This window comes from Corythoichthys intestinalis, chromosome 14 (assembly GCF_030265065.1).
Source record: "Corythoichthys intestinalis isolate RoL2023-P3 chromosome 14, ASM3026506v1, whole genome shotgun sequence".
Classification (NCBI taxonomy): Eukaryota; Metazoa; Chordata; class Actinopteri; order Syngnathiformes; family Syngnathidae; genus Corythoichthys; species Corythoichthys intestinalis.
The window spans coordinates 51,233,707-51,245,574 of NC_080408.1; the positions used below are offsets into that span (position 1 = coordinate 51,233,707).

The window sequence follows — 11,868 nt, forward strand, 5'->3', positions numbered from 1 at the left end:
TGCAGGATTAACGGTTACTGTTGGCCGCAACCACGCTGAACAAGCAATCACCAAAACAAGCTGTTTTTCCAACCTCGTTTGTTATCCGCGTGCTTCCTCTCTCTTCCCCAGGCACATTCTCGCAGTCGGACATCCAGGCATTAATGACGTCACCAGCCAAAACAAAGCGTCGCCATATTGAAATGGGGGCAAAACAAGAGTCACAAGCAGTTGCTCTGTCATGCATTGTATTACAAATGCGTTGAACTTTTGTCTTATTTGCAGTCTTTTTTATTCCATTGGAATGACTAAAAGTTGCCGTGTTGCGGGTTGTAACACAAGGAAGAGTTCGGAGCCACATTTGAAGTTCTTCATTCTTCCTCGTGAGAAGAAAAGGACAAGCAAATGGCTGAAAGCAATCAATCGGGGAACAGTAAAAGACGGCTGCACCATTCTCGCCAGTGGGAAACTAAAACCAGGCATATTTACGTTTGCAGCCGACATTTTATTACTGGTGAGTAAACTTTAATCGATTATTTTTTTTTGCCCCAATTAGCTGCTAGGATTCAATAGACTACGCAGTTATTATTACCGTAACCGACAACTCGCAAAGCGTTATTTTTCTTTTGCCATGAACTGCTCTGATCGGTCAATCGGTATATTATTGGCCTGGTGGGAATTGGTTATTTTGCCGTGACGTGTTCACGGCTAAATAACGCTTGATGGCGAATTCCCGGTTACGGCAGAAATAATCACTCCGAATATACTACCTTTTTTCTTAGTTCCACACAATACATATTCCACGTAATTGATAAAGGTCAACTTACTGGGTGACTTTATGAGGTAGTTGTAGATGTTTCAGAACTCCACTGCAGACAATTCCTTTGGATTGTTTATCCAGCTATCAGCTACAACGTTGTATGGGCAGATTTGCAGGCCAATACACGCTAATTTTAAGTTTTATCGCCTCCTCGCATCTGTTGGCAGTGACTCCTGATAATACTAAGTCATGTTTAAGAAGTTTTTATGAAAAAAAGACGCAAAACACAGCTGAAATATATGAATTTCAGACGTTTGTCTACGGATGTTTACCTGTGCGTACCACCATCTCAAAATGGCGACATGTTGCTATGCGAGATGACATCATTGTAACATCACGCCGACTGCGATAATAAGTAGATAGATGAATGAAAAAAACAAAACAAATAAACCCCCCAAAAATTAATGCAGCCTCAACGGGACACAAGTCAATGTCCTACTTGCGCCTGTCGCAAGCCCGGAGAAATGCAGAGGGTTAAAAAAAAAAAGCCTTATTCGGGGTGCCCCCTCAAGATTTCTTAGTGCCCACTCTGGTGGGTAAACCTAGATCCGGGCCTGCTTCAATGCGAGGGAAACTTCACCCATTGGCCTGACGGCTGGCTATTGGGGTCCCACCAAAGTGCCGTTACGTGACGGTATATTTGCATACAGTGAATTGGTAGTGTTTCCATTATTCCTGATTGTAAAAAGCCATTTAGGAACAGTATGGAGGACCAGGAGTGCAAAAATTCAATAAATAAATACACAATTAAATAAATAATTAAAAGTGTCATTAAAATGCTTCTATTTCAATATTTATTTATTTATTTCAATATTTATTTCAATTTATATTTATTTATTTAAATTTATATTTATTTATTTCAATTTTTATTTATTTATTTCAATTTATATTTATTTATTTCGATTTTTATTTATTTATTTCGATTTTTATTTATTTATTTCGATTTATATTTATTTATTTCGATTTATATTTATTTATTTCAATTTATATTTATTTATTTCAATTTTTATTTCGATTTTTATTTATTTATTTCAACTTTTATTCTTTTATTTCAACTTTTATTTATTTATTTCAATTTTTATTCATTTATTTCAATTTTTATTTATTTATTTCAATTTTTATTTATTTATTTCATCATTTATTTATTTATTTCAACATTTATTTATTTCACTTTTTATTTATTTCATTCTTGCACTCTTGTTCCCCGTGTGGCCGCATGAAATAATTTTATCTGTCATTGGCTCATCAAACTCGGTGGGCAGGCGTGAACAAGGCGGGGTTTGAGTTGATCGAGTAATAAGCGATTGCTTCGTTCTATTTCTTCCCAACATGGCGGCGTTATCCGAGATTTTGCATGAGCTCTCTCGGGACATGATAGATTTCTCAGAGCAAATTGAAGCAGGACATCTGGACCCCGAGTACGTGTCCTACAAAACAGAGCGATTAATTAACGTTCTTGGCATCATCTCGGCTCTGTCACATGAAGATGTTGATCAAAGAGTTTTCGATAATTTAGAGAACGTTCTCCAGCGCTACTCCGGAAGTACGCCACACAGAAGTAAAAGACCAGGGCGACTGGCCTTCGACATTCCGATTGGAGTTCTGGAGCATTATGTTCAGTGTGGATTAACGGCAAGTGAAATAGCTGCACTGTTCGGAGTTTCGAAGAGGACGATCAGAACGTTATTAAAAAATTATTGCCTCAGGTAAAAATTAAAATATATTTACTCATGTTGCCTATTCGTTTATTGCCGATTTACTAGTCATAAGTTAAGGGAACGTTACTTTGTGGTCTACACAGAAAAACAGATCTGTACTCACCTGTTACCAATGAAGAACTGGACCGTGTTGTAACCGAAGTTCGAACAAGCCACCCAAACAGCGGCTACAAATTAATGCGTGGACTTCTGAATGCTCGAGGTGTACGTGTTACAGGTAAATTTTGTATGGAGGTAGAATCGTGCCAAAACTACATGGGTATTACTGTCATAGTGATCATTGGTGTCGTCCTAGTTTTACCAATTATTTGGATGAATACTGAGAAAGTTTTTCTGCTCTCAAGTCTCAAGATTGCGAGAGTCTTTGCACAGAGTGGATGCTGAAGGAGTGTACATGAGACGTCTACAGCTGCATGTTATAAGACGACGGCAATATTCTGTTCCTGGCCCAAATTCTTTATGGCATATAGATGGAAACCACAAGCTCATAAGGTATCACTTGTATTAAATATTGAACTTTGTTTGCACTTTTATATTAATCTGTACAAGAAATCTTTTTTTTTTTTTAACTGGCAGGTGGAGATTTGTTGTCCATGGTGGGGTGGATGGGTTCAGTCGACTGGTGGTGTACTTGCAAGTGGCAGGCAATAATAAGGCTAGCACCGTCCTACAGAGTTTTATAGGGGCCGTCCAGCAGTATGGACTGCCATCAAGGGTGCGGTCTGATAAAGGAGGGGAAAATTGTGAAGTAGCAGATTTCATGATCACGAGCAGAGGTGCTAACAGGAATTCTCACATCACAGGCAGAAGTGTCCACAATCAACGGTAAGTGAACTATCAATTTAGTGTATGTACAATGCGTAGTACTTTTATTTTAAAGTTTGAGGTTATGACAACTGTTAATTTCCATGCCAATTGTACTCTAATCCCAGAGTGGAGAGGATGTGGAGAGATGTTTATCAGCATGCCCTTGACCTCTTCTATGAAATCTTCATATCATTGGAAAATCAAGGAACACTTAATCCAGACAACGAAGTCCACCTATATGCTCTACACTGGATCTTCCTACCACAAATTCAAACAAGCCTCAATTCTTTCAGAGATGGTTGGAACCTCCATGGCCTTAGAACTGAAAGAAATCAATCACCTAATGAACTCTGGAGAAGATACAGAGAGCAAGGCCCCACGGAGGAACCGACTGAGGTTTATATATATATATTTACTCCCATGTTACAAAAACATGTATGGTGGGTTCATTGAAGATTTAAGATTGTCATGGGTGTGAGTATGAGTGGCTTTTTGTCTATACTGTACTGCAGGGGTGCCCAAGTCCAGTCGAGATAACCTATCCAGCTTGTTTTCTGTCTCTCCTTTAACACACCTGAACCAAATGATCAGCTCATCAGCTAGCTCTGCAGGGGCCTGATAATGATCCTGATCATTTGATTCAAGTGTGTTGGGGGAGGGAGACATTGAAAGTAGGCTGGATAGGTGATCTCGAGGACCAAACTTGGGCACCCCTGCTGTACAGTGTATGCTTAGTGATTGGCAAGCAGTCCTGGGAGTACGCCCGCCCTCCCTGTAAGCTTACCGCACACATGTGCCAGTAGAAAAAGGGTGGACAGTTGGGTTTCCATTATCACTGTTTCTGTGAATTTAATGGTCATAAAATGCAAAATTGTTCATGTCCACATTGAACTGATATCCTGCTAAATAAAGGAACAAGTAATTTTATAAGGTTTTCTTTTCAGGTTGATGAAGACTTCGGGGTCGACTGGACAGGGCCATGCAATCAGCATGCAGACAACATAGCAGTTCCTGAGATTCAGTTGTCCCGTGAGCTTTCAGATGAAGAGCTTTCCCTTTTGCCATCTACAGGAGTTTCTCTAAATGATGCGATTGGCTCATATTTGGAAACAGTGCAAGTTTTGACAAGAATCCTTGGAGAGTGATATCAAATTCACTTTAATAAAAATATATATTTTGAACATTTGCATTTTTTGTGTCATCAACAGGACATAACAATGAGGGCATATTAAAGCGCCAATATTAACATGTGCAGTTATTTTAAACACTGAACTCCCAAAAACTTTAAGGGCATGATATCAAAGCACCAAGCACTTATAAGTGCCAATACAAAAATATATAGAAATTACTGAAAGGGTTTAACATTGAACTAAAAAAAAATACGATTACACAAGCCCAAATCCAGTGTGTGAGCTGTTAATGGCAGCAACGAGTGCTTCCTCGAAGTTGGTGAAAGTTGTGAAATGAGTGGGCAGCTTCAGTGTTTCCAGGCAAGTGGCGGAAGATGGAAAGGCTCCCTTTGAAAATTCCACGAGAAGTTTCTGGGGAAGCATTTCCCAGCCAATCCAAAATTTGAGCAACTTGGCCAGTTTATCTGATGAAGCTTAAATGGAAAAAAAAAAAAAGTCAACTAGAAATGGTGCATGGCCGTTGATAAAATCACATTGCATCCAAAAATCCCAGTTATAATAAATTGGATAAAAAGTACCTGTCTCAATGAACAGCCGTAAAAAACCTGTGACGCGGCACTTGCACTCGATATCATGTTCTTCCTGCTCTTCATCATCACTGTCCTCAATCGGCCATGTGATTTTATCTAGCAACATCTGCATATAAATAAGTCATTTGGGTGTGAAGGAAAATGTAGAATGCAATGCTGATGAAAAGAATACAAAGAGTACCATTTCAGTAATTGTACATATCCAGCTCAAAGTTTAATATTAAAGAAGCCATAGTTAAGATTGGTGGCCGAAAATTGAACTGAAAACTGGATAAAAATTTTGGTTATGAATTTGTCCTGACTCATTTGACATATGGAACGAGGTTTTTTTTTTTTGCTCTACTGGTACACTACTTCGATAATTCTGACTGATAGTGGTAGCAACCTTACTTTATGTAGCCTATACACTTCTGGGAACCTAGACGAGACAGGGAAAATAACAAAATCAGGCTGAGTATCGACTTTTAAAAGGGGGGGAAATCTGCTTAACCATTGAGAACCGTGTTAGAACTATTTGCAAAAAAAAATGAACTTAAATGTCTAGTTAAACAATATGACTATTAAATGACCAATTAAAGTGTAAATCTTACATAATGGCTTCTTTAAATTTGACCTTTTAGTTGGATGGATTAAATCACCTGGGGTTCAAACTTCATTTCCTCGGTTTTTGGAAAAAATTTGGAAACAACATCTTGCCTTGCTGTCAGCAGGGGCCATAGCATTGTATCCTTCAACCCCTTTCTGATCTGTTTAATCTGCCGCATTGTTCTCCTAATGACCTACAAAATAAAAAAAACATTAATTCATCTTTCAATTAATTATCCTCATGGGAGTCACATTTAAGGGCCCTGGAGGTGATCATGGCTGACTATGAACAGGTTGCCAGCTAATAGCACGGCTCATACAACCTTTCACACTCACCCTTAACGGAGAATTTAGAGTTTTCAATTAACCTACAGCAGCATACTTGTTTCTGTGATGTAGAAATGAAACAGTATTCAGAGAAAACCCATGCAGGCATGGGGAGAACGTTCAGTCTCCACCCAGGAACGGCAGAGCTGGGATTAAACCCTTACTGCACCTCCTGCCCATACTTAACTGGGACAGGCTCCAGCACCCCAAGTAACCTTCATGAGGATGAGTGCTACAGAAGATGAATGACAAAAAAGGTTATCGTGTAATCATCCTGCCCGAAGAATCAATTTATTATTTGAATGTGTATCTGCAAAAGTAACACCTGATAGGATTACTAGGCCTGAATTGCTGAATAAATGTCAAGTGCTGTGGGAAAAGGAGTTAAATTCCAGAAGTAAATTTAACAAAATCAGCAAAGGAAACTTACTGCGTGAACCAGAAGTTTGTTGTAGAGCCACCTTTTATTGTCTTTTGTGACTGGTGGGAGATCCCAAGATTGGGAAAGATCTGACACAATTTCTATTTGCTCTCGTGTCATTTCTTTGCAGTCAAGCTAGAAAGTGGATTATATGGTTTATTAAATATGTCCACGAATTTCAAACAGCAAAAGTTTTACTTTCCATGTGTGTTACTTGCCATTGTTATAATGCTCCTGATATGGAGATCAGGACAATCTTCAATGACTATTGTGGCCATTTCAGGGTCCCCATTTAAAAGTACATGAACCACGGCTGGACTCAATCCAGTTAGTCTGGGTCCATCGTGTAGAATGGAATGGCCCATCATCCTTCCTGCCACATGGAAGATGTTGCTCTCAATCAGTACTTCTGAGGCAGCTGGAACCAAGTGGTCAGGCTGACCTTCAAAAAGCAGAGTTTTGCCCAGTCCTCCTAAAAGTATACCAACAATACAAGGGTTATAAGCAAACACTTTTTGAAACATATACTTAAAATGCATGGCATTGTTCTAAATAGTGGATTTTGTTACCCAGATTAAGTTGGAATCCAAACTGGAGTTTGGATATTATTGTTGTCAGAAAGTACCGCACCACTCCTTGTCCAATAGCTGAATCGCCTACAGGAAAATAAAATTATAAAGATAACCCATTGGAGACAAGATATCCATAGACGCTTGATGGTAAATGCAAGTTTTGTGAAAGAAGCGTGCACATAATAAATTAAATACGCATTAGGTGTGACACGTTAAGGTATATCGGAAGATGATTTTTTTTTTTTTTTACATCGAGTGCTGGGTGGATTATCTCAAACATTGGTTCTCCTGCCAGTTAGTCATGTTGCAGACAAATTTATGCAATGCCGTTGTATATGTGCTTGCTCCTTAGTTGCACACTTATTACTCACCAATGACAACGCAACGCAATGTGTCTAAAAACAATATCGTATTCATTAATGCTGCAACTAACGATTATTTTCATAATTAATCAGAGGATTAATTGGACAAATGTAACTTTTTTCAATTACCTTCACAATTTACCTTTAAGTTGTTTTAGGCATGTTATAATTAACAATACAGACAAAAAGGGTGACTATTTCCTTCAAAAATAATATTTTATTACAGCTTCCTGACTTAACTAGTCTACAACTGTATCGATGATCAAATTTGTTGGCAACTAATTTATTATTCGATTTAGTCAATTAATTGTTGCCTCTCTAGACTATCCATGCCCAGGCAGTAGTGGATAGTAGGGATGTTCCGATCGCATATTTTTCCGAGTCCGAGTCGTCTGCTTTTGAGAATCTGCTGATAAAGTCCTGATCAGATATCGTTGACAAAATCATATTTATATTTTTTCTTTTGGCAATTCCGTTGTATTTCTGGACTATTTTGTTACTTTTTAGCCCTTAAAAAATACATAAGTGTACTGCCCAAAACCGTGTGTTTCCTTGAGTTGTGCACTGCCTGACAGCCAGCTAACATTGAATGTCCAACAATAAAACACAAGGCTTCGTCTTTACTTTTTTTTTAAATGAAGTACTTTGTTAAACTGTAAAATGAAAAATGCCTGCATTCAACAGCACGTAGACATCATACTTCACTTGAGCTACAAAATATAAGTATAGGTTAGCTTACATAATCCAGGACTTATAAAAAATGTCTTTCATATAGCCTTTCCCAATAAACACATATATTGCATGTTAACAGGTTGGAATGGATGTAAAACACTTACAGAAATAATAGTTTCCAAAGGGTCCTGCAGACTGTGTACTGTGCATCACATGAAGGATGGATGGAATTCTTGTGGCCATAAGGTGGCAGTAACGTACTGTAAATGTTTACTGGCTCTTAACACTGTTGAGTTTAGCTAGCACAATGTTGTTGTTATTGTTTTTAATTAAAACTCTTAGATCCTTTTTACCCAATTTTTATCCTCTGAAAAATAGTCTGATTTCCAATCACGTGATCAGATCAGGGACATCCCTCCTGGACAATGCAAAACAATGCAACCAAATGTTGAAGGATACACAAGACCACTAGGTCGGCATTAGCAGTGATTTGAGAGAGCTGGCACATCCGCTTTACTTAAAATGGTAACAAAGCAGGACTATGGCTGTTGTCTACAAAATTTCCTGTAAACTCATCCAATGTTCCTTTAATCGTCATTATCATATAATGATTATTATGGCCAAATTACCATGAGACCAATAATGTTCCATATAGAAACATATTTGATGTTACTGTAATGCTTTATTGTACCTCCGATACTGACCTTCAAGGATACACTGAAGAGGACATGCCCATTCCTGCTGTTGTTTATAGAAGGCGAGAAGTGCCCGTTCCCTGTCCTCCTCACTATCCCTCATATCCATTCTTAGTTTAAGAGGTTTCCCAGTTTCATGTTCTTGTAATAGCTTCTCTTTGAAAACTTGCACAGCCAGAGAGGGATCTTTAATGATGTTCCAGTCTAGAAAAATACAATTTAATGTAGTCAGAATGTTAAATGCATAAAAAGTAAACTCACTGATAAAAAGAGAAACACCTGAAAAATGCAAACTATAGTAGCTTTCTTACAATAGTTTTTATTTAGATTTTTACTTTCACAAACCATTGTTTCCTTCTACATCGTCAATCTTCTCAGTTTCAAAAACTTCTGGTTCTACATCATTCTCCAAAGTTGATTGAGGTCCCACTGGAACATTCTCCCTGTCAGTGAGTGTGCCGCTCCCATTTTCCTGACCACAGTCCCCCTCCTCTTCTCTATGCGTTTCCTGCACGGGGGTCCTATAAAAGTCAACAAAGCTCAAGGTCACACGGTCATCTGTGTGCACTAAAATGAAATGTTGTAATTGACAGATTCATAATTAATTTGTGTCTTTAACACATTTATACCCATTACAAGAAGCACGGTGAAGTTTCATTTTAGAGTAAGGCACCACCATCTGGCAAGTGAGACATGAGATGAGTGGACCAGAGAAAGGCCTCGAACTTTCCTTAAGGACAAAAATCTATTAGTTTTTTTTTTTTTTTTTTTTAATTAATAAAATTATATATCAAATAGGTGTAATTTTCCATACTGAATCAATAGGTAAGTCCTGTTGAAGTGGACGTATGTAAATTGTTGCCTGCCCAATATTAGTCGATGGGTCTTTTAAATAAGCAAGGGTGTATCCTGTGCTGGGACATGGAATAAGTGTCAGATTTCGACTGCGTGTGGCTCCTTTAATTTTGAGGAGCTCAAAACCTCCGGCATTTTGGAGCTTAGGAAACACTTCAAACAGTCTATTTGTTAGAAGAGCAGGATCATTGTCATCTCCTGTAAATATACACATATTTGCTTGTCAACTCAAACATCAATGCTAAAAGCAGTGTTAAAAAATCCACACCAAGAAAATAAATTTTACATCTACAGCAATTCAATAATGTCACCATTAAGTTTAAATATATCAATACCTAAATGCATACACACAAATATATTAAAAATAAATATTTCATTATCGTGAGTTTAAAAAAAAAGAAAAAAAGAAAAAGCTTTTTCAAAATTTCTTGGCTCAGTCAGACCCACCTGTAATGGCGACCCTTTGTTCGCCTAGTCCCGAGGCAAGAAGGGCTGTTTTAAGCTGGAAGCTAGGAACTTTATCAGCAGTGCTGTGAGCCAAACAAAAAAATGTATGTGTATAGCTTCGCCGAATTACTTGGATTTGTGTTGGTCGTCTCGTCCTATTTCTCCTATCACTGTGATATGGAGCAAAGAGCCTTGCCACTTCGGCTGCAACAGAGCAAATATTACAGTTCTCATGATAGACATCGAGGAAAAACATTCTCAAATCTCTGCTCATAGTTAAAGTAATTTAGATAAACGTCACTGTTAATTTAGCAAAGACAAAGCACACAAATTATATACAAATACAAAGGAAATTGCATTAAATACGATTTCCCGACTTAATGAAAATAGTAGGTAATGAAAATCATATTGCGAAATCACTCGCTGAGGAGCACGCATACCTCGAGCAGGTGTCAGCCCGCTTAAAGGCGCTGGCCCGCGCGATGTTGAAGCCACAGGTTGGACTTCAGCTTGGCAAAGACAAAGCACACAAAAAATAAATACAAATAATATAATAAAAAAAAAACAAGGCTATTGCATTAGATACGATTTTGCTGACTATGTGAATATAGTAAATAATGACATTTATAAATCATATTACGAAATTAATCGCTGAGAAGCACGCATACCTCGAGCAGGTGTTAGCCCGCTTAAAGCCGCTGGCCCACGCGATGGAGAAGCCACAGGTTGGACTTCACTTTGTTGGGCTGCTGGTGGAGTTCTGCTCAGAGCTTCCTCTATTAAATTTGCTGCTTCTCTGAGGAGCTCTGGGCACGTTTTGGACATATTGTTGCTTCGACAACACACGAAATGCTTCACGGCCTACTACTAATACTACTACACTGACCACGCTAGTAATCTTCTTCGTCTTTGTGATTTTGAGGGAGCAATTATTTTTCAGATTATACGGATCTACACTGCCACCTTATGTATCGGGTGTACATAAAAATTGGCCAATCTCTCCTCTCAATGCCTTAGGCGTCAATCTATTATCTGAGATCGACTAGTTAAGACTCGCTTTGCTGAGCAACCAATCAGACGTTAGAAACTTTGACGAGCAAACGTGACAGATAAAATTATTTCATGGTTGCACCCCCCGGAGGAACACGAGTGCAAGAATGAAATAAATAAAAAGTGAAAGGAATAAATGTTGAAATAAATAAAAAAAAATTTAAATAAATAAATAAAAGTTAGAATAAATAAATAAAAATTGAAATAAATAAATAAAAATCGAAATAAAATTTGAAATAAATAAATATAAATTGAAATAAATAAATAAAAATCGAAATAAATAAATAAAAATTGAAATAAATAAATATAAATTGAAATAAATAAATAAAAATTGAAATAAATAAATATAAATTGAAATAAATAAATAAATATTGAAATAAATAAATATAAATTGAAATAAATAAATGAATATTGAAATAAATAAATATAAATTGAAATAAATAAATATAAATTGAAATAAATAAATAAAAATTGAAATAAATATTGAAATAAATAAATAAATATTGAAATAGAAGCATTTTAATGACACTTTTAATTATTTATTTAATTGTGTATTTATTTATTGAATTTTTGCACTCCTGGTCCTCCATAGGAACAGAGCCCATATTTTGTTATTGTCTGGCTTTCAGCTTGAAAATACAGCTACACCAGCCAAAAGACCACTGAAGTTACCTCTTATGTTGTCATTGTGTGTACACTATCATTTTGTGCTATTCCGCCATTATTCCTTTACCAATCACAATAAAATTTGGTAGGTTACACGATGCATGCTCACTGGCATAACAACAAAAGCCTGCAGCACATCGGGTTGGCTTGACAAGAAAAATATAGGAAAAAC

The 11,868-nt window shown here is 37.2% G+C and overlaps 1 protein-coding gene across 1 annotated transcript; it reads right to left on the reverse strand.

Annotated features, from left to right (window-relative positions):
* Nucleotides 1-6,507: 6,507 nt before the first annotated feature.
* Nucleotides 6,508-10,805, reverse strand: LOC130929422 (uncharacterized). Its single transcript, XM_057856528.1, has 10 exons — nt 10,649-10,805; nt 10,421-10,489; nt 9,981-10,184; nt 9,541-9,731; nt 9,308-9,408; nt 9,024-9,199; nt 8,688-8,882; nt 6,947-7,033; nt 6,592-6,849; nt 6,508-6,512 (listed from the first exon to the last, which is right to left on the reverse strand). Exons 1-10 carry the CDS (start codon nt 10,803-10,805, stop codon nt 6,508-6,510), a joined length of 1,443 nt encoding a protein of 480 aa, XP_057712511.1.
* Nucleotides 10,806-11,868: the final 1,063 nt, after the last annotated feature.